At 40.0% G+C, this 20,900-nt stretch overlaps 1 protein-coding gene and 1 long non-coding RNA gene across 12 annotated transcripts in view; both read left to right on the forward strand.

Annotated features, from left to right (window-relative positions):
• CASK (peripheral plasma membrane protein CASK) overlaps positions 1-19,994 on the forward strand; it is a 34,066-nt gene extending 14,072 nt beyond the window's left edge. For 3 of the 11 annotated variants that reach the window (XM_089256257.1, XM_018112269.3, XM_089256258.1), the window contains exons 2-15: positions 88-263; positions 1,981-3,381; positions 13,164-13,349; positions 13,422-13,586; positions 13,652-13,720; positions 14,668-14,697; positions 15,036-15,134; positions 15,208-15,346; positions 15,872-15,925; positions 16,816-16,935; positions 16,999-17,121; positions 17,185-17,292; positions 17,363-17,538; positions 17,599-19,994. In XM_089256257.1, coding sequence (XP_089112383.1) covers positions 2,995-3,381; positions 13,164-13,349; positions 13,422-13,586; positions 13,652-13,720; positions 14,668-14,697; positions 15,036-15,134; positions 15,208-15,346; positions 15,872-15,925; positions 16,816-16,935; positions 16,999-17,121; positions 17,185-17,292; positions 17,363-17,538; positions 17,599-17,778 — 1,836 coding nt within the window. In that variant the 5' untranslated portion in view covers positions 88-263; positions 1,981-2,994 and the 3' untranslated portion in view covers positions 17,779-19,994. Of the gene's footprint in view, positions 1-37; positions 264-1,980; positions 3,382-3,811; positions 3,883-13,163; positions 13,350-13,421; positions 13,587-13,651; positions 13,721-14,667; positions 14,698-15,035; positions 15,135-15,207; positions 15,347-15,871; positions 15,926-16,815; positions 16,936-16,998; positions 17,122-17,184; positions 17,293-17,362; positions 17,539-17,598 lie in introns of those variants that run through there. The other 8 variants (XM_089256259.1, XM_089256260.1, XM_089256256.1 and 5 more) reach the window with 7 other exon arrangements.
• LOC149092267 (uncharacterized) lies at positions 9,512-13,112 on the forward strand. Its single transcript, XR_016196186.1, has 2 exons — positions 9,512-11,049; positions 11,414-13,112. It is a non-coding gene; the product is annotated as an uncharacterized LOC149092267 (long non-coding RNA).
• Positions 19,995-20,900: the final 906 nt, after the last annotated feature.

The raw sequence follows: 20,900 nt of genomic DNA on the forward strand, positions 1-20,900 counted from the left end.
GACTTCGTTTATTTTCATTATTGATTTCGGCTCCTAGACACACAAACAACAACAATAATAACAACAAAACAACAATAATAATAATAGCATCAACAACAACAACAACTAGAACTGGAACTGCTTACAATAAAATTAAATTACAGCAATAACAACAATAATAATAAAAGCAAAAACAACAACAACAACAACTTAGCGATTTAGATGCATATAAGAACAAATACAGCCACAATAAAAACAACTTCAACTACATCTACAACTTTGCAGTAAGTATGAGCAGGATAGCGAAGCAACCCCCGTAACACCTGAAGACCCCGACCCACCTAAAGTATGCCATTTCATCTCTACACTCCACAAATTTCTTTCACTTCACTGCCTCAGCTCAAGCACAGCAGCTAACCACCACCCACCGCCGTCGTTGGCCCTCTGCCTTCTATTTTCCACCTCCGTTTCCTATGCCATTTCCGTCTACTTTTGCCTTATCAAAAATGTGTGTGTATATACACATACACAAGCACACACACACACACACCCACACGCACATCCACATAGTTGCAAAGAGAAAGAGAGCATTGCACCAATACATAGATAATGTTTGGTATCATTTACTTGGCCCCCGTCCAAGTGCAGTATCCATTGACTCCCACACAGAGAGACCACTCGCTGTACAGACTTCAGATTCTGACTTTCAAGATTCTGATCCTCCCTCCGCTCTGCCTCCGCACTTTTATTGGCTTCAGCAACATTTCTCTGTGTTGTTGTTGTTCTTGTCGTTTTTCGCTTAGTTGCGGCCGTTGTATATGAAAATTTCTCTCTCAGTCTCTATATATCTGTATATATGTATATAGTGTTCGCCTTTTTTCTGTTTCACTTTTTTTGTTGTTGTTTTGAATATTTTATGAATTGAATTTCGTTATTTTGTTCGCGTATGTTGCGCTGCAAAGTTGCGTCTGTTGGTGGCCTTTGGGCCCACGCCTAACTCCCAGCATTCCCAGTCCAACGCGCAAAGCTCAGCACGTTCTCATTCAATTATGGTGCGGAAGCGACAAGGCAACATTAGCATTCTTAAAATGTGGCAGCGGAAACTGACGAAACAAACATTTCAGCACCTTTGTGTCCCTTATACAAATACCTTTACCTGTGCCTTTGTGCCAAGCATCCTTACCTGCCTCCTATCTGCCAGTCTGTCTGTCTGTCTGTCTGTCCGCCTTCATGTCTTGCCTATTAAAATACACATTTAAAAACATATTATTAAAGCATTCGCAATTTCTTCATAATTTAATTCGACACTCGCGCTCCTCCTTGACTCCTTCGAGCTTCGTCTCAAACTATGTATTTAACATAAACAGTCTCGCACTGCTGCCATCGTTATTATATACAGTAGTCGCCGGGGAATTCGAGTTCGGTCGAGTTTTAAAATATATATATATATGTATATATATTTTCTGCTTGCCTTTCTTTTTCGGTGCCTTTTGGCCGAACTTTTTCCCTTTGCTGGCCGTTGGGCCAATTTAGATAGCGCGTCCCTCCCATGGGCATTTTTCTATTTCTACGGTTTTTTTTTGTTTTTTATCTTTTAGGCGCATAAAATTATATTTTTGTTGGCTAGGCAGTCTTCTGTAATTTGGCCGTTTGGTTTAATTAAAAGTCTCAATTGGCCTGTGGATGAAAATATACACATTTTCATTCAATGCAAGCGCTCGACTACCTCACTCAAATGGCAGGCCTCTACTCTATCAACTGTGCTTATTATTTGTATTATTTTCTGTGCAACCCTATTTCTCATACATTCATATACATATTGTACATATTGAAGTTGCTGTGCTGAGCTGAGCTATGAGCAATATTTACGGACCCAGTAGAGTCAATTAGTTTAGCTTAACTAGTTAGTAACTCCTCTCACAATTCCACAATTTCCCATTTTCCACAAGTCCCTCTATAGATTTTGTTTATTTTGGGCTTATCAACGATTTTCTTTTGCAGAACTCGCATGCTAAATAAAAAATTAACCAAAAAGGCAACTCAAAATTCGAAACTAAATTCAGCTAAACCAAAAATAAATAGTGAACTTTACACACTTGTAAAAATTTAAAACACAGCAACTAAATACATAATAATAATAATAATAATAATACCAATAATAAACACGATTGTGATTCATCATAACTGAAAGCTACATGACTAAAAACCAAGCATTTTAAAAAAGCAACAAACATAATTTAAACATATAAAGCAACAAGGGAAAAAGCACAACATAAATCAATTAAAGGAAACAATAATTTTTTAAAAAGAAGTCGACACCAAGTCTACACTGCAGGGCGCACATAAATTATTACAGCATACTTCCACACACTTACACACATACACATACGTATATAAGTGTATATATGTATATGTTTTTGGACTATATATAGTATTATATAGTTCTACATGCAGACTGCAGGAACTTAAGTGCTACCAAAGCGAGAGCAACAACAACAGGAACTGGAAAATGCAGAACAGTTTCAATAGTTGTAAACTGAGCCCACAATTGGAATCGACGATACGATATTAATAGTTGTTAATAGTTAATTGTTGTTCATGTTAGTTATCGCTGCGATTGAGTAATTCAGTGAATAGCTCTATACGCATTGAGATATTAGAGGAGATACGCAAATAACTGTGAATAGAGCAGGAAATGCAAGAGGAGCTGCACAAGCCAACGAAGAGCCACCACAACATTGAGAAGCAGAAGCTCAAGAGCAGCATATCAGCTGGCTAAAGGACCTGGCCCAGGGGAACAGATAAAACAACATTTACTCGCGTCAATCCTCGCCACCGCCACCGCATCGATTGCAATGCTCTGGTAGCCAAGACAGTTTTACCGTGGATCACTACTGTGGCGGCGGCGGCGGCGGTGACTCACAGGCAGCAGCGGCAGCATCAGGAGCAGCAGCGGCAGCAGCGTCGACTGGTCAATGGTCAGCAGCGGGCGTGACAGCATCCGGCGGCGTCGGCATGTGCCAGCATCATGGGCTCACATCACAGTCGTTGATGTCCGGTGGCTGTGGCTCGCACATGTCACTATTGGGCGGCGGCAGCAGTGGCAGCAGCGGCATGAGCGGCAGCGGCGTCGGCAGCAGTGGCCAGGGCATACCAGTGGCCCAATGCTCCGCTGCTGATGTTGCCATGCTGTCGGGCCACTGCCGCAGCATGAGCGGGCTCAGTTCGTTAAGTATGTCAGCGCCGCCCTGCCCGCCGCCGCCGGCGCTGTTTAATCCCTGCAGTTCAGCGTTGTCCCTTCAGCAGGCGGTCACCTCGCGCTGGGGTCCGCGCACCTCCTGCCCCGTGCATAGTCCGTTTCGTGTGCGTGTACCCAATGGCTCCATATGCTCCGGACATCAGGTGAGCCACCCACACACACACACACACACCCTCTCGCAGCGACTGCCAAGGAGTGTGGGACAGTTGTACATACTATATACGTATATTCTAGAGACTGTGTCTAAAAATCCGTTAACTAATTGCATTCACCTAAAAAAGCAGCCACAGCTTGCCACAAAATGTTTTGCGCCTTTGAGTTTCATTTCGTATTTAAATTGCTTTAGAAGCCATATGTAGATATACATATACATACATATGTATGTATGTTTGTAAAACAACATAGCTATACGATATGTCATTTCTTTCTCTCTCTTTTTTTGGTTTTCGTTTTTTTTTGTTGTTGAATATATGTGCGTGTGTGTACCCAACTTCTTATACAACAACGTATTCTGTTCTATTCTCTTCCCACTCGCACGCTCCACTGTTTGCTTGGACCTGGACCCGTAAACAGGTAAGCAAATCCGTACCGGAAACCAAGTGCCCAGCACATTTGGGCAACAGCCGAAAATGTGTCAACGACATGTAAGATTAATTCATTTGGCTGACCCACGCGCAGGCACATAAAACTCCAAGCCATAAGAGGCAAACACAGCCATGCAAACACTCAGACACTAATACACATACATACATACGCGCAGAGACACATAGACACATAGAACGTTGTCACACGGGTCGCTCAATACTTTTTGCAAACATTTATAATGGGACAATATAATAGGATGTGTACTGTATATTATTATATTTACATAAGTATGCAAAATTTACATATTTACCCGAATCTATCTGATATGGGTTGCAATGCTTCCATTTATATACCAATTGATGAAATACTTAATAGTGGAATTTAAGTCCGCCATCCATTCAATTTTCGATCAACCAACTGAGCCATTTTAATCTCAACATCCTTTAAATATAGTATTATGAGTAAAATCTAGTAGGATGGAATCTGACAAGAAAATTTTGCTTCTAAAATACTTAAGGTCCTGGCACAATATGCCAAAATACTAATCAGGAAAATGTCCTTTCACATAGTACAAGGAACAAGGAACCCGCGCATATTTAGTAACTCGCATAGTTTTGCAAATTATATAGAGCTCGATTCACATGATTGCCCAAGCGTCACGCAGCGCACCCAAAATTGGGACGGTGGGTTTCGTATCCCAAATCAGTGGCAGGCGTTGGATTTGGTTGACTGCCCCCGAAAGTAGGCAGCACAAAGCGGAGAGCATAAAATAAACAATCTATATGGGCATGAAAAGAGAAACTAAAAACAAAAAAGACAGAGCAAGAAAAAAATATCACATTAGCTCTATGACATGGTAAGGGGGTCTATTAGAATAGTCGGTGCTCTGTGACAATTGCCGTTTAGCGCTGTTTCTCTGCCCGGGCGTCAAATTGAATGTCACTAATGCAATTAGTTCACACAAAATAATTCTCTTCCACTCGATTATAGCGCTTAATATGCCTGATGTCAGTTGTATATATAATATACAGTATATTTGCCCTCTTTCTTCCATCTTCCTCTTTCACTTTGTGTCCCCGTGTGTGTGTGCGTGTGTGTGTGTGTATTTATTATGAACAATTTCGAAATGCACACACACAAAAGCGAGCAGCGACATCATGAGGCAAAAAAGCGAAGCGAGACGGCGTCATATGCAAAGTAGGCAGCGCAACAAACCATTACGCCTTTCAATTTCTGTGGTGGGCGGGGCAAATTTACATAAATATTACACAAGCACAGGCAAGCAGCCATGATGATGGGGCCAGACTCTGGGGCAGCATTGCAAATAGGCTCGTTATGCCGTCTTGTTGGGCCCATCAGAGCGGTCGGGGAGTTAATTCGAAGGCGAGGATGGCCCTTTTTTTGCCAGATCATCCGGCCTGAAACTGTCGGCGCACTACCAAAAGGTGTGGCCTCACCCTCAAACAGACGGCATATTCATGTAGATTGTCCGAGCTTTAATGTCACCTATGTGGCAAGCAGCAAAATCCGGCCAGAGCCAAGTCGAAGCCAAGTGTTTGAAAAGTAATGTATTACTCCAGCCACAGTCTCGTTTACTTAAAAGTTTTTACTAATGAAAAACAGTTCGTTCCGTTTGCAATCGATAAACAGCGGATTATAGTTTTTAAAACTAATCTCTGTGCGTACTAAGTTGGCTTAGAGCATTGAATTGCACTATGATTTTAATAAATTTATTATTCATACGAAGTACGAGCTCATTGTCTCATAAAATATTATTTTTAATTTTTTTTTAATTAAAAAAAAAAAAAGAAAAACAACAGTTTCCCAGTAATTTACATATGTCAATCCTTCTTTGTTCATTCGGTGTTTCGTCTCAGCTCTTCATTGACAATTCAAGCATATTCTGATGTGAGTCCTATATGCCTTCCACTACTTTGTTGCTATAGCTGTGCAATTCATCAGAAAATATTTAATAATCTGCTTATACATTTTTATTATACTTTGAACTTGCTGTGGTGAAATAATAAAGCACGAATGCTCATTAGCCTGACTTCGTGGCGGGCGATGCGTCGCTTCTCAAATTGCTTGCGAACTCGAATTCTCTTATTTATTGATTTATGTTTGAAAGCGAGCATCAATGGATGTTGCTGGAAATATTTGTCTGCTGGAAAGTTGGCATCTGCTATTTTATGATATTCGTGCCCAGCGAACTGCATAAATATTTCAATTTCGATTGCCATATTATAACGGAATGCACATTCCAATGCGTTTGCAGTTGCAAAAACAATGGCCTATTTTGGGTTTACTTTTTATAACTTTTACGTGGGATTTGGACATAATTTCTTCTTGTAAACTTTTTAATGGTTTAAGCCATGAGGCCTGAGCCTCTTTTTAATGAACTTTGACCCTTGGAAAATATTCCGTTTGAGTGCTGCTAATAGCAGTCAGCCTTTTAACTATCCTTAAAAGTTTTGCAGAAACTTTAGAACTGTAAAAAGTATGTGGATGTATGTGTGTGTGTGTTAGTAAGAGAGAGAGAGAGAGAGAGAGAGAGAGTGTGTGTGTGTGTTTTGGGCTCTGTCGACAATTTTTGACTTCTACATTATTGGCTTAAGCTGCATGCAAAAAGGAAAAGTGCCCAACTGACACGTGGACCGAAAGACAGACAGACTCTGCTGACTGCTTGCCTTGACACTCTTCATTTGCGAATGCGTTAATTGCGCCAGCAAGGCAAAAGACGTAGGCACAAGCACTTCCACTTACAGTGGGGCCAGCCGCTGCTGTTGCCGTTGCTGTTGATGATGATGAACAAGCACAATGGCATGAACAAGCAGTTAGAGGCAGTTCCAACAACATCAAACAACAATGGCGATTACAACGCCAAGTGTGTACATTATTTTGCAATTTAGCATCGCACACAAGCACATGGACATGCGTAGATGCTGCTGCTCCTCGTCTCAAGGCGAGCAAACAAGATGAAGCTCGACAAAAACAACTGCCAACCACTGACACAGAAAAAAAAGAAGCAAAAAGCAACAACAAAGTCGAAAAAAATAATTAGTTTACTTGTTACAAAACTCAGTTATCGCCCTTTGTGTCACTGCGTTGTTGCTCTAGTTGAAATTGAATGAAAGGAAGCGCTGACAAACAAACCGGCCCATATATTATATAACAGCGCCAGCGTTGAGTGTGTGATATAATATAATAAACACGAAAAGTGTGGGCAGCGTTAAAGTGACGAAGAGCGTTGCCTAACCAAAAGGCGACGCGTAAAGATGATGCCATTCACGGCTGCTACGAGTTTCTTCTGGAATAAAATAACAGACAGATAGAGAACAAAAAGGAAAATGAGAGGTCGCAGAGTGAGAGAGAAAGTCGAACGCGATAGAGAATATTTGGTAGCTTAAACGGATTCATGTGTGGTTTTCTTGCGTTGACTTCTTTGAGTTGCCCCCACCCCCTTTCCTCCGCTTGTTGTTTATCGAGCAACAGGAAGAAGCTGACGTACCGCAGATAGATGGCGCTGATAAGTGCATAATGCATTCACGCACCCACACACACATGTCCACATGTACAGCGGAAATTTGTGGTTTCCAAGTCGGTGTCTGTGTATGTGTGCATCTGATGTTTGCCAACAATAATAAGCGGGTTTGAAAGCAACCGCAAGAGCCACCGCAACAAATCGGGCGATATTTTGGTCTTTCGCCATTGTTCGAAATTTGTAGTTCTTTTTTCATCTTCTTCATTTGGGGCTCGTGTCGGGCATCAGAATTGAATGATTTGTGACTGACAGCAGCAGCGGCGCGCCACAAGGATGCGGGACATAGGTGATGGGGTATGCGTGACGGGCAGCGATGCGTGATGGATGGAGAGTACACGGCGCACAGGATACGGATGACAGCGCTACAACGGCGCCAGAGCCATTGTTCAACTGATAAGGCAACTGAGTGAGCATATTACCTGCGTCAATCAACGCAAAGGTACATTGATGTACGATGATGTACTGCTTGGCCGTATAGCCGACCCGGCCGGTTGCACTAATAGACAGGATATATGTATGGATGGATGGGCTGGCAGCATTAAAGGGGCAGTGAGTCGCCGCTCAATTACCGTGACATAGTCGTACGGTGAATGTTGTTTATGGAGTCCAATGTTAACTGTAAGACTGTGTCTCGGTGGTTGCAGCCAAACAACAGGGACCCCCAAACTACTTTGACAAACGGATGTGGGTACCGTTTTCAAGTTGCGCCCCAAAACTAAGTGTAAAGTTTCTTTTGTAAATTTTAAGTTCAGCTTCTGTTGTTGTTTTCATTTTCTTTGTTTAGCTTGCTTTGGTTTGGGTTGCGTTGGGTGGTGTTGAGTCGGGTTGCTTCCCGCGTGGCGGTGTTGCGTTTGCTTGCCAGCTTATCAGATGTCACAAACAGACATGGCAGGCTCTCTGCTGTGATGCCATCACCCTTAGCACCCAATCTGACAGGTTGACAGGAGTTGGCTCCGTCAAGAAACAACCTGGAAGAATTTTTCATTTCGCGAATTAATCATGCATATGATGCGTGCTCATTAGACCATGTGTTGGTGTGTGGTGGGTGGGTGTTGCGCTTACATGTGTATGTGTACACACACATACATATGCACGCCTGTATGCTGGCTGGTTGGCTGACTGGCCTGTGGATTTCCCAAAACTTGCGCCTGGCTGCGTTTATAAGCTGCTCACATCGGTCGCTGCAAGAACGTTGATAAGGCGCCAAGTGTCATAACTATATGAACGAGGAACGGCCATCAGCTGCCAGTCGGATAGCACAAGGACGATAAAACGTGCGGGCCAGGCCATAAGATTAACTGACTCACTCACTCGTTGGCTGACTAGCTGACTGACTGACTCGTGGACGGATGGACGGATGGACGGGTGGACTGGCCGCACGTTGTACTAATTAAAATTCGGCATTAATCCAGATGATTCAGCTGTCAACGTCTACCCGGATGACTGTAGTTGTCCCTAATGAAGCCAGATGCGGCTGCTGTAGCTACACACTCTGACTGCGGCCGGTGCCAGCTTTTCAGCTTCAGCATCAGGTTCAGGTTCGCAGTTGCCAATGCTCTGGCCAACCCGTACATTATATACATACGTGTGTAATTGAACCGTAGCCCGGCATATTAAAGAGCGTAATATGGCAGCAAGCTACAGTTCGCGTTGTTTTTACTATGGGTTTTGCTGCCACTACTGTTAGTAATATGTAATTATTAAAACCAACAAATAAGTTTCATGTGGTCGGCATGAGGTTTTTGCGGTTTGCACGTTCGTTCGTTACCTCATCTGCTGAAATTGGATGGAATGGGACGGCTGCTATAGGGCAGAGCTGGGCAAAAGGGTCAGCCAACAGCCAATGTGGCCCACACAGCCAGCTAGTACAGTGTGAAACAGCATTGCAGTTGACTGGTTGTTAGGGTACTTAGAAGATATCATATTGATGTTAAACTTGAAAGTGAAATATACATATATATTGCGCTATTTTATTTTCACTGTTCTTTTATGATTTTTAAAATGAAAAGAGGAAAAATTCTGAAGAAAGTTCATTACATATTTAATTGCAAATGTATCTATAGTGTAAGTTTACTATGTTGTTTAAAGGTCTTCTTTAATCTGGTAAATTTAATTCCCTCAAATATTGACTGGATTTGTACCAAAAGCTTTTCTTCAAAGTTCATTTTAACCATTTTTTACTTCAATTACATTCTTTAATATCTTTCATCTTTTTGGTGTCATAGCTAATTAAAGAATCGATTATTTTCGACCAGAATTTCCAATTAATATAAGCTTTTATTTTGTTAAGTGAAAGCTTGACAAACTGGTGCCCAACCCTGTTAGACAGTGTCTTAAGCTGTGTTGGGCTTTGTTTTGCTGCAGCCTCAGCAAATTTTCTACTAAATACGCGCACACACACACATACTTACTCACACATACACTGAGGGTATGCAAACAGGCAAATGCGAAGTCAACGATTGTTTAGGATCAGGCGGGCATAGGGTAAGCTAACATCTGCATATTGTGCGCCTCGTTGGGCAGCTAGGCAGGGCGGGGCGGTGTAGGGCCTACGGGTGGTTGGGCATCAGCTGCTGACCGAGTATGTGTTGGTAAAACTTTAACAAGCACTTAAGTATTAATCATGGAAATCAAAGTCAGCTGCGGGTTACGTATACACGGATTAGCGGTGTGAGTGTGTGTATATGTATGCATAGGTATGTGTGAGTGTTTATGTGTGGGTGTGTATGTTTATGTGCGGTCGAGGGCTCGTGTGTGTGTGTGTGTGTGTGTGTGTGTGTGTGTGTGTGTGTGTGGTTGTGTGGGTGTGGGTGCTAGCTTTGCCCAAAACTTTGTTGCTGACGCTTGCCTTGGCTATCAATGTCGCAACCTCAAGGATTCAGATTCAGTGTCGGGGCACTGGCGACGACTAATGAGGCATTAAACCAAACTGCTCAACTTTTCGCCTGTCAAGCGTTTATTAAATTTACCGTTTTATTGGTCCAACAACTTGGTGTTAACTATGGGCTGTCGCTTGTCCAGTGGGCGTGCCGGGAGGCAGGCTTTAACTGAAATCAGATTACGTTGTTTACCACTTACTTCCAGCGGTTGCACAGTCAACCGGGCAGCAGCCATCCAGGCTGGCAGCCAGCCAGCTAGTAGTAGCAACAGCAACAGCAACAACAACAACAACAACAACAACAACAACAACAACAGCGATAGCCACAGACACAGCCACACCCATTTACATGAAGGCCCCCACAACGAGCCAGTACTCGTTTCCTGAGCCTGCTGCCATATTTAAATAGTTGCGAAGTTCAGCAAATTTTATTCCAAGTACGTAATTTCATTTTCGGAAATTGTATTAACCATTTATTTTGTCGAATTTGCTGCAATGGATGGCTAACGAATAGAGAATGTGCTTAGCTCGTTTAAGCCAACGCGACTAAGCTCCACGAAGTTTAATTTATTTTGCCTTCAACTGAGCAAAATTTTGGTAATTGGATAGAAAAGTTTCCCACGCAGCATTGTCTTAATCAGAATTCAAAATAATCACTGGACATTTAGAAATATTTTCAACGCATTTATTAAACCAAAATTACGTCCAATTCAACTTTTCACAACTTGCTGTAAAGCAAAAAACTGTCTGCTTCTGGTGGAAATGTAAGTTGCAGAACTTTATCCAGAGAACGTAAAGTAGCTTAAAGTATTAAAATGAAAAATGTATGCTCGCAAAGTGCGAAACATTTTATTATTTTGTGTAATGTCATATTAAATGTTATAAAGCTGGAGCATTTTCAACAGTTATAGTAATTAAGCTGGTGGGCAACCATTCTCGTTAATGATCAAAAAATTACTTCAAAAGGAATGCCAAATTTATAGTTACACTACTTTTCTCGTAAAAATATTTAGACTATGTAAATCACATAAAAGCATGAATTTGTTCTATTAAATATTAAATAATAATATTCCTTTATTTTTTACTTTATGTTTACCCTCTTTTGCCACAACAAGAGCTTTTATCTGTTTTGATACATTTCATTTATCTAGTGGAAAATATGCAAACAAAGACAAGGCATTACAGGCATTTCTTTAGCTTTGCAAGCGGATTATTTAGCAACAAATTGAATTGAATTGACCAGAAAATCTAGAAACTCAATCAATCTATCGACGGCAAGCATATGCAGCAACTACATGCCTAAATAATATAATGTTTTGACTTACTTTAGCCTGATGGTGGCAACAAATCACAGTAGGCTAAAAGCACTTTGAAATATTTATGCATTCGGCATTGCGGATGTTTGGTCGACGTGAATGCCAAGCGATGGCGATTTTGATTTTGATTTTGCCAGTAATTCTGGAACTGTGACATTGACAGTGACAGCGACAGCGACAGCAACAGCGAGAGTGGCGGTGAAAATGGGAAAATGTGAAAGGAGCTTAAACTTTGCAAAAGTACTCAACGAAGCAATATCGTGGCCGAAAGGCAGAGGCAAGGCCAGGCCAGTGGGGCAGTGCGGCAAATGGAGAGTAGCAGTAAAAAGCCAATTTACTTTTAAGCATCGCAGCGCCTAAAAGTGAGCAACGAGGAATATTTCCATCGCTGTCAACGAATACAAAACCAACAAAACTAGTGACAGACCAACTAAAAGGCAACTGCGGTTCCCTCTGTAATGCTGAAGCGGCGTCTCTGTCGGAAATGAATCGTGCAGCTGTGGGTGTGTGCGAGCGAGAGGGCTGCATGTACGTGCCTTTAATATGTATCTCTTCTCTCTCTCGTTCTCTATCTGTATCCCTCGCTCTGTGTGTGTGTGCCAGTCAGTGGCTGTTTGTGTGTTTTTGGCATTGAGTAATCATCAACGTTGAAAATTGCTTTTTTTATGGAGCCACCCACCAAAGCGCTGACATGGCCTAGCTATACTTAGCATATGTATAAGTACATATCAAAGTGTGTATATTTATGTGTGTGTGTGTGTGTCTGTGTGTATGCGTTCCTTTGAGGAGGTGTGCGACATGCGTGCCACGCAGCATGGGCAGGCAGTAAAATCCTTTTTTTATGACCCAGTCGCTCGCCCAGTTGAGGTCCTGCCAATGCGTATGCTTTTGAGTGCGTGTGCGTGTGTGTGTGTGTGTGTGTGTGTGTGTGTGAGGGTATTACGAATTCTCTGCTTTGGTTGGCCTCGTCTTGCTATCTTGCGGTTTGTGGAGGACGCCGCACAAATTAATTTCGCAGCATATTCAAAGTGTTATTAAACATAATTTATTAAAAACGAAATTGTATAAAGTCAAGCCGTTGCTCTCATAGACTGAGCCCATGGCAGAGGCTGCTGCACTTGGGGGTGGTAATAAATTTTTGTGATTCTCGTTGTTGTTATTTTTGGGCAGGACTGAGCTGGTAAGCCCCTTGGTTTGGGATTGGATACGTATTCGTGCTTCGGCTCGAGTTCATGGGGTTCATGTGCGTGCCTCAGTCACTGCTCAGCGGAATTTTGAATTTGGGCAGCTTGCTGTTTTTTTTCTGTTCCTTTCTTGGCAACAAATGTTGCCAGTTAATGTTGTAAACAAGTTGTGTGGGCGTTCGACGGGGCTTGAACCCCTGGTTTGTGTGTTTGGGTTATGATATATGAGACAGGCATAGCAAATCGGAAATTTAATTTCCACAGAAAGTGGCTTTGTAATGGCTCTTAGCCGCATAATAACTGGCAGCTTAATTGCGGGCCATAATTTTGAGTGTCGCCTTCAATCGTCTTCCCTCGGCCAAAGCCCAGAGCTCGCAAGCAAAAATTTAACAAAGCATCCTTTTTTGCCGTTGCTTGATAGGCTTTGCTACATACACACGATGTTGTCGCCCGGGACGTGTACGGCGAGGAGGCGCTACGCGTCACTCCACCGCCAATGGTGCCCTTCCTCAATGGCGACGAGCTGGACAACGTTGAGGGCGGCGAACTGCAGCATGTGACACGCGTACGTCTGGTGCAGTTCCAAAAGAACACGGACGAGCCCATGGTAAGTCAAATTGTCGCCACAATTAGCCGATGTCGTTCCAATCCCTTTGCCATTCGCCATTCGCCACCGCAGGGAATCACGCTTAAAATGACAGAGGACGGACGCTGCATTGTGGCACGCATCATGCACGGTGGCATGATACACAGACAGGCCACACTGCACGTGGGCGACGAGATACGAGAGATCAACGGTCAGCCGGTGCAGCATCAGTCAGTGGGTCAATTGCAACGAATGCTGGTAAGCCGTGTGCTCCTTTCCAGACAAAATATTGTTCATCAAGCGGGTTTTTCTCTTTTGCGCAGCGCGAGGCACGCGGTTCGGTTACCTTTAAAATAGTTCCTTCTTACCGTAGCGCACCACCACCCTGTGAGGTAAGTTCCATTGAGCTCTATTTGTATTCTTTGCGGTGTTAGCAATAAGCCCACGTTGTGCCCTTTAAAATAAATCATTTGGATTTAACTAGAATTCAAATAAAACAAATCATTTGGATTTAACTAGAATTCAATTAAAATAAATCATTTTGATCTAACTAGAATTCACTAATTAGCCGTTATAATAATAATAATAATTTAAGTTTTCATCAGAATAAAAATTTTTTCGTAACATGCTCTTCCATAGAATAGAATAGATTTCATACATTTTTTTTTTCACGTATAAACTGTGTGGCCTCGAGCCAGAATAAATAATTTGACAGCCAAAAACTCAACGCGATTATAACCCATCATAAAATACAAACTGCGGTCATTTCATTTAGTTTTATTATTTATTACATTTTTTTTGTAATTAAATAAGATTTAGGTCAATGCCTTTTTTTGTAGTCGTGAATGACGTTTGTCAATCAAATTTAGCTTTTAAAAAAGCTTTAATGCCTAAACTTTTACCAAAAGTTTGATTCTCAGAGCTTGAACAGAACGAAAGTTTCGTAAATTCATAAAGTTTTGTATAAGCAAACAACATTGTTAGAAATGTACATATATACAGCCATGACATGGAAATAATTAAATTGTAATTTGCCTGATAACGTTCATTACGTAATCCTTTGTGCATTTAGTTACATTTTATGCGAATTTGAAATTGGAGGATGAAGAAGAGAAATAAATAATTTGCTTTGTTGTAATTTTAGTAGTAAAGTTGGGCTTAGCAATTTTGGAATGAAATTTAATTCTTGTTAATTTTGAATCATGAAACACACGAATGATTCGTGTAATATGAAATTACTTTGAAATTCATCAAATGCAAATCAATTATGTAATTATATGGTTGAACATTAACATGACTCCTACTCGCTCTTCACCCCTCCCCCCTAACACACATGCAGCTTTTCAGGATAAGACCTGCTCCAGTGCTTGTAAGTATCACGTTCAGACAAATTAACATGTACAGCATGAAAGAGACACATGCATCCATATCATACAATGCCCACATCTATCTAGACTTAAAGCCAATTTGAATTTAACTTAATAAACATAGATACTGTAACATCGGCATCAGTACTCGCTATGCCAATTGAATGGATTTTGCTTGTACTCATGCCAGTGTCAATTGCATGCAGATTTTAACGAAACCAAACTCCCTGCTAATGGGTAGCTGTGTATGCGGGCATCAGTCCGACAGACGCATTAGGGAACCGTGACTGCAAAGCCATATACTAAAAGGTTTTTGTTGGGTTTTTGTTTTTTTGTGCAGATTTTTGTTCGTGCACAGTTCGATTATAATCCGCTGGATGATGAGCTTATACCATGTGCCCAGGCAGGCATTGCATTCCAAGTAGGCGACATACTGCAGGTAGGTCCATTTGGAAGCCTCACTGAAACCTCTGTCATTTGGCACTAATGATCGACCATATCATTCTGCTTAGATCATCAGCAAGGACGATCATCATTGGTGGCAGGCGAGAATTGATACGGTGGGCGGTTCGGCGGGTCTGATACCATCACCAGAGCTACAGGAATGGCGCATTGCTTGTCAGACTGTTGATAAGACCAAGCAGGAGCAGGGTAAGTGCATATATAAAATAGTCACCTTACATTTCCATAAATACATGTAAACCAAATATCTGTGTACTATTTATATGTGTAATTGGATGCTAAATATAATCGTATGCCTTATAATTCTATTATATTGGAAAGCGTGTGATGAATTCGTAGTTAACCAAAAACCATTCTGCAACAGGCAGCGCTCAGCCAACACTAGTACACATGCCCACACCCCCACACCCACACTCACACTCACTCTTTACCGTACATACACACATGAACACAATCCCGAGCATTAAAACAGAAATTTTTACAGAAAATTGCATGTCTAAAACGTAGTTTCAAAAGTTCCCCAAATTTCGTCGGAATACTAAAAATAAAGAAAAATATGATGGTAACAGTAAAGAGCCTACGCTTAGATTGAGAATTTTATTTTAATACACAAGCCTATCTATAGGCAACCAGTACATATAATATATATTCAATTTCGTGAAATCGTCAATCACACATATTCTATATATATAAATGTATAACAATGTTGTGCAGGAGAGCCGGGTGCTGGATGTTCCGCTCACGCAGATGGGTGTGATGGATCAGCAGGTAGCTAATACTCCTAAGACCCAAGTTAAAAACTATTTGAACAACAACAGAACTCTTAACGTTTTTTTTCTTGAGTTTTACGTTTACTCGAATTTCTTTCACGTCACCAAACGTAGCAAAGTTCATTTGAAACGGCACACCCACACCTGATACCTTAGTAAAGTATCCTTAAGTCATATATATACTCATTATCGGTTCTCCGATTACCCATGCAGAGGAAATATTTATATGCAAAACTCGTTGGTTTTTTTTTAAATTCAATTAATAGTAAATTAACTGTAAATATATATTTTTGTATGCTACCGATATTTAAATTTCAATTAATCTTTTTTTCGATTGCTTCATTAAATAATTTCATTTTGGTTATACAGAAATGCAAATTTGACATAAAATTAAATAAAATTTCGTTAATAAATAATTTTTCGAACGTTAAATGAATAATAGAGTAGTATTACCTCTGCAAGGATTCAAACTTACAGCAGCATTTCATCAAGAGCACCAATAATTATAGTCGTTATTCAATGCTATTAAGTAATCATTTCTCATGCAGATTTCAGATGCAGCTTTGACATTTCATACGAATTTACTCATACATAGATGCGCTTCAATAACACGAACATTTTATTCCCACAAAACCCTATATACCTATATTTATGTTCATCAACCTATACGATTGCATGATCCTTGGTATTTTACAAAGTACTGTTTAAGCTGAGGATATTTTAAACAAATTATAAATGAATACGATTTCCATTTAAGGCTCGTTTGAATTTACCTTACACTTGCAGCATTTGAGTGCATTTTTGTAATGCATGTTTTAAGATGATAATAAATGAGTTATTTGCCTATGCCCAACTGCTTCTAAACGTATCGCTTTATGTAACCCACAGTGAACTGTTCCATATTCGGGCGCAAGAAGAAGCAATGTCGAGACAAGTATTTGGCCAAACACAATGCCATATTCGATACGCTCGATGTGGTCACATACGAAGAGGTTGTCAAAGTGCCAGGTACGAAATAACTGTGAAATCATGCTACAGAAGATCTAATAATATGAAATGCTTTCGATTTAGTTGGTGATCCGAACTTTCAGCGCAAGACTTTGGTGCTATTAGGCGCACATGGCGTGGGTAGGCGGCATATTAAAAATACATTAATATCAAAGTATCCCGACAAGTACGCTTATCCCATACCACGTAAGTCAACTAGTTGAATCCATGCCGAGTGCTTGATTGATAACATTTTATTTCTATTAATAGATACAACGAGACCTGCTAAGCCCGAGGAGGAAAACGGACGCAGCTATTACTTTGTTTCACATGACGAAATGATGGCCGACATTGGTGCCAACGAGTATTTAGAATATGGTACGCAATGCATATGAAATTATGCTTTCCTATTCAGGGCATGTATTAAATTGGAATTGTGTATAAATAGGCACTCATGAGGACGCCATGTATGGCACCAAGTTGGACACCATTCGACGCATACATACCGAAGGCAAAATGGCCATATTAGACGTGGAGCCGCAGGCGCTTAAAATACTCCGCACTGCTGAGTTCACGCCGTATGTGGTGTTTATAGCGGCGCCATCGCTGCAGAACATTGCAGATGTAAGACTTGAGTTACTCACCCTGAACTTTGGCAGTTAACGTGATTATTTGTAATTGCAGTACGATGGTAGCTTAGAGCGTTTGGCCAAGGAATCGGATATGCTGCGTCAACTGTATGGACACTTCTTTGACTTGACCATTGTGAACAACGACATTAGCGAGACGATTGCTACGCTGGAATCGGCCATCGATCGGGTGCACACCACACCACAATGGGTGCCAGTGTCTTGGCTCTACTGACAAGACAGTGAGCTGGAATGTCCCGACTGTCTCGATGGCTGCGATTGTGAGTGGGATGCATACACACAGGCGTCCAACGTGGCGCTATACTGAGGACACATACAGATACCATTAAAGTATTAAAAAGGCACAAATGCAACACAGCAAATATACATCTACAGACACACACACACACACACACATAATGAAGTGACAGACGCCTGGCGTCCACTAACATTACACACAAATATATATATATTTATACATATATATACAAAAAGTTGGGTATTATGGGAACTGCAGTCGGAACACAAAAACACATTGTAAAATCGAAAACAAAAATGGAACCGTATTTAAATTGTAATTTCTGTTATACTTATTGTTTATATTTGATGTTTTTAGTCTAAGTTGAATATTATATTGTTTGTCATTCCATCAAGTAACGCAGTGCGGCTTGTTTTTTGTTTATTTGTGTTATTGTTTTACCTAGTATTTTGTTAAGTATTCATTTGCCAGACAGCATTAAACGCTTATGTAATTTTTGCAGAGGTTAGTTATTAAGTTAACTTGAACAGCAACAAAAGCTCTCCAACAAACAGCAAACGCGAAATGTATAATGTTTGCAGTTTTATTTGCAACTACGATAGAAAGTCTTTCGAAAAGCGAGCGTAAAACGAGTTAGTAAATTATAGCAAGCTACGTAATTAAATTTAACTAACATAGAACAAAGGTAATAAACAAGACGAGCCATATGAGCAACCGCAAAGAGAAGGGGTATATAAAGTTTAGTATGATGTGAGCAATTTCAAGTGTTTCAAACAAATTAAAAACAATTAAATACACGTAATAAAACTAAAAAGAAAATGTAATACAAATACAAACATTTAATAAATATAACAAAACAAAATGTGCACGGTTTTAAATGCAATAAAAGAAAAATTAGAAATACAGAAAAATAAAATAAATAAAAATACAAAATAAATTCGTGAAAATGATTACACTTACATACACAAAGTAAAACTGAAAAAAAAACGCATTTGCGAACAAAATTGTTGAAGTTGAATTAATTTAATTAAGAACTAAAGAGAGGATGAAAATGCAATCAAACAATATAAGAGAATTAATTAATTGCCACAGCGTTATTATTAAAAACGACAATTAATTAAATAATGGCAAATTACAACATAGAGTGAGCACGAAAACCAACACACACATACACACACACACACAGACAAATACAAACACTAAAAACAACAAAGAAAATATAGCAACAGCAAATAATAAAATTTACAAAATCGTCAAGAAATGATAAATGTAATACATTTTGAACCACTATTTAGTAAAAAGGGTGCAGGTCAACGCACCGAAATAGAAACACGTAAACACGTATATATAATAAAATATACACATATATATTTTTGAGCAACTCAAACTCAGGTTGGATACATTGAAAATCAGACAAGTTGAATAAGATTAATATAGCGAGCGCTTCCTTTTAACCCACAGCCAATAAGCAATAACAGACAGCTTAATCAAGTGAACCAAATCAATGTGCCCACAATCCAAACAAACTAAAATTAAAATCGACAAAAAAAAAAGAGAAAAAGATTAAAAACTAAAACCACCCGATAGCGTCGCAGCTTTAAGTTTTTAATGCTAATGTATTATGTATACAACAAAGAAATCGTGTAGAAATTACGAAATCCAATTACAACAGCAGGAATCGAATTCATCCGTTTTTACAGGATTGCTGAGGGCACCTGCTTTTATAGAGTCGAAAACTTAAACTCACTCGTTTTTATTATTATTATTCAAGTAAAGTTTGATTCTCTTTTTTTCAATCTAAGAACACAAAAATACGATAAATAAATACGAAGAATGATAAATCGTGACTCGTGAATACTTTGCAATGTCAAGCTACTTTGTAAGTTTACCAAACTTTAAGAATCAATGCAGAGATTAGGCGCTAGCTGAAGGTCGCACGCAATTCAAAGAGTCATATGCAGAAACCGATAGAATGCTAAGCGTCTCAGGGTAACCTGCAATTAGATTTCTAAGCTACGCGGAACACTCTTACTTTAGGCCAAAATTATAGCGCCAACACAAACAGAGCAACAACATATTGGGCAAGTGAAATGCGAACACTTTAAGTCTTACATCTAGAATAAAACCAAAACTAAAAAAAAAGAAAAACAAAACAAAAAAATTAAATGCAAAGAAAAGAAAAGAAACAAAAACGTAAAGCAAAAATTAATATCAAAGCAAAACGTTTCAATTTATAATCATCCAGCACGTTCGGCAGCAATCAGCTATTCAATCCATTTTAATACCCTTTCCATTTGAGCCGGAGCTTATTTTAAGAGAACCACAAGCCTCCATTCAAACCACCCAACAGTTAATATATATGCAGCTACCCAAAAGAACTACATGAATAATTCTATGGTTTCAAGATGGTTGAACAATTTACGCATATACTAAATATGCAGAGTGCTTGTCTATTCATTTTACGTTCCGAGTGTTACAGCTGACGACAGGCAGTGATAAGAGATGGAAGAGCAGAGAAAAGAGAGAAGAGATCTGAGATCAGAGAGCAGGCAGGCAGGCAGGCAGGCAGGCAGCCAGAGAGGCAATGCAAATCATAGATGTATTCCCAATGGATATGAATCAGAAGAACCTACCCAAGAAGAAAAACATAACTACCTACTACCCACGACTAACGCAGCCGAGTGGCCAAATTAACTAAGTAGTACTTATACCTAAATACCTAGAAAATGTATGTATTGTATGTATATTTTGCAGCCCCCAGTTGGCTGGGTGTCTCACAGCACCAATGCTCAAATCAAAATCTTATATTTTACGATAATTGGGTAATATGTATGATGTTAGAAACGGGGCCCCTTTCCGGCTAGAAGTGTATAACTATAACATTGTTTTTGTTTTCCATTATTATGATGATTTATTTATTAATATATATGTATATTTTTTTCATAGCAAATGCGAGCAAATTGTAGCGATATATTAAGGATAATTTCACATTAAATTTAAGTAAAAATTTATTGTTGATATTGCGTAAATGAATGATGAAATGGTATGGAATGGATATCGATACCAAAAACATACAACCCGAGTGAATTAGAATTTTT

The sequence above is a fragment of the Drosophila navojoa genome, chromosome 2, assembly GCF_054131105.1.
Source record: "Drosophila navojoa isolate 15081-1374.11 chromosome 2, UAZ_NAV_1.0, whole genome shotgun sequence".
NCBI classification, from domain to species: domain Eukaryota; kingdom Metazoa; phylum Arthropoda; class Insecta; order Diptera; family Drosophilidae; genus Drosophila; species Drosophila navojoa.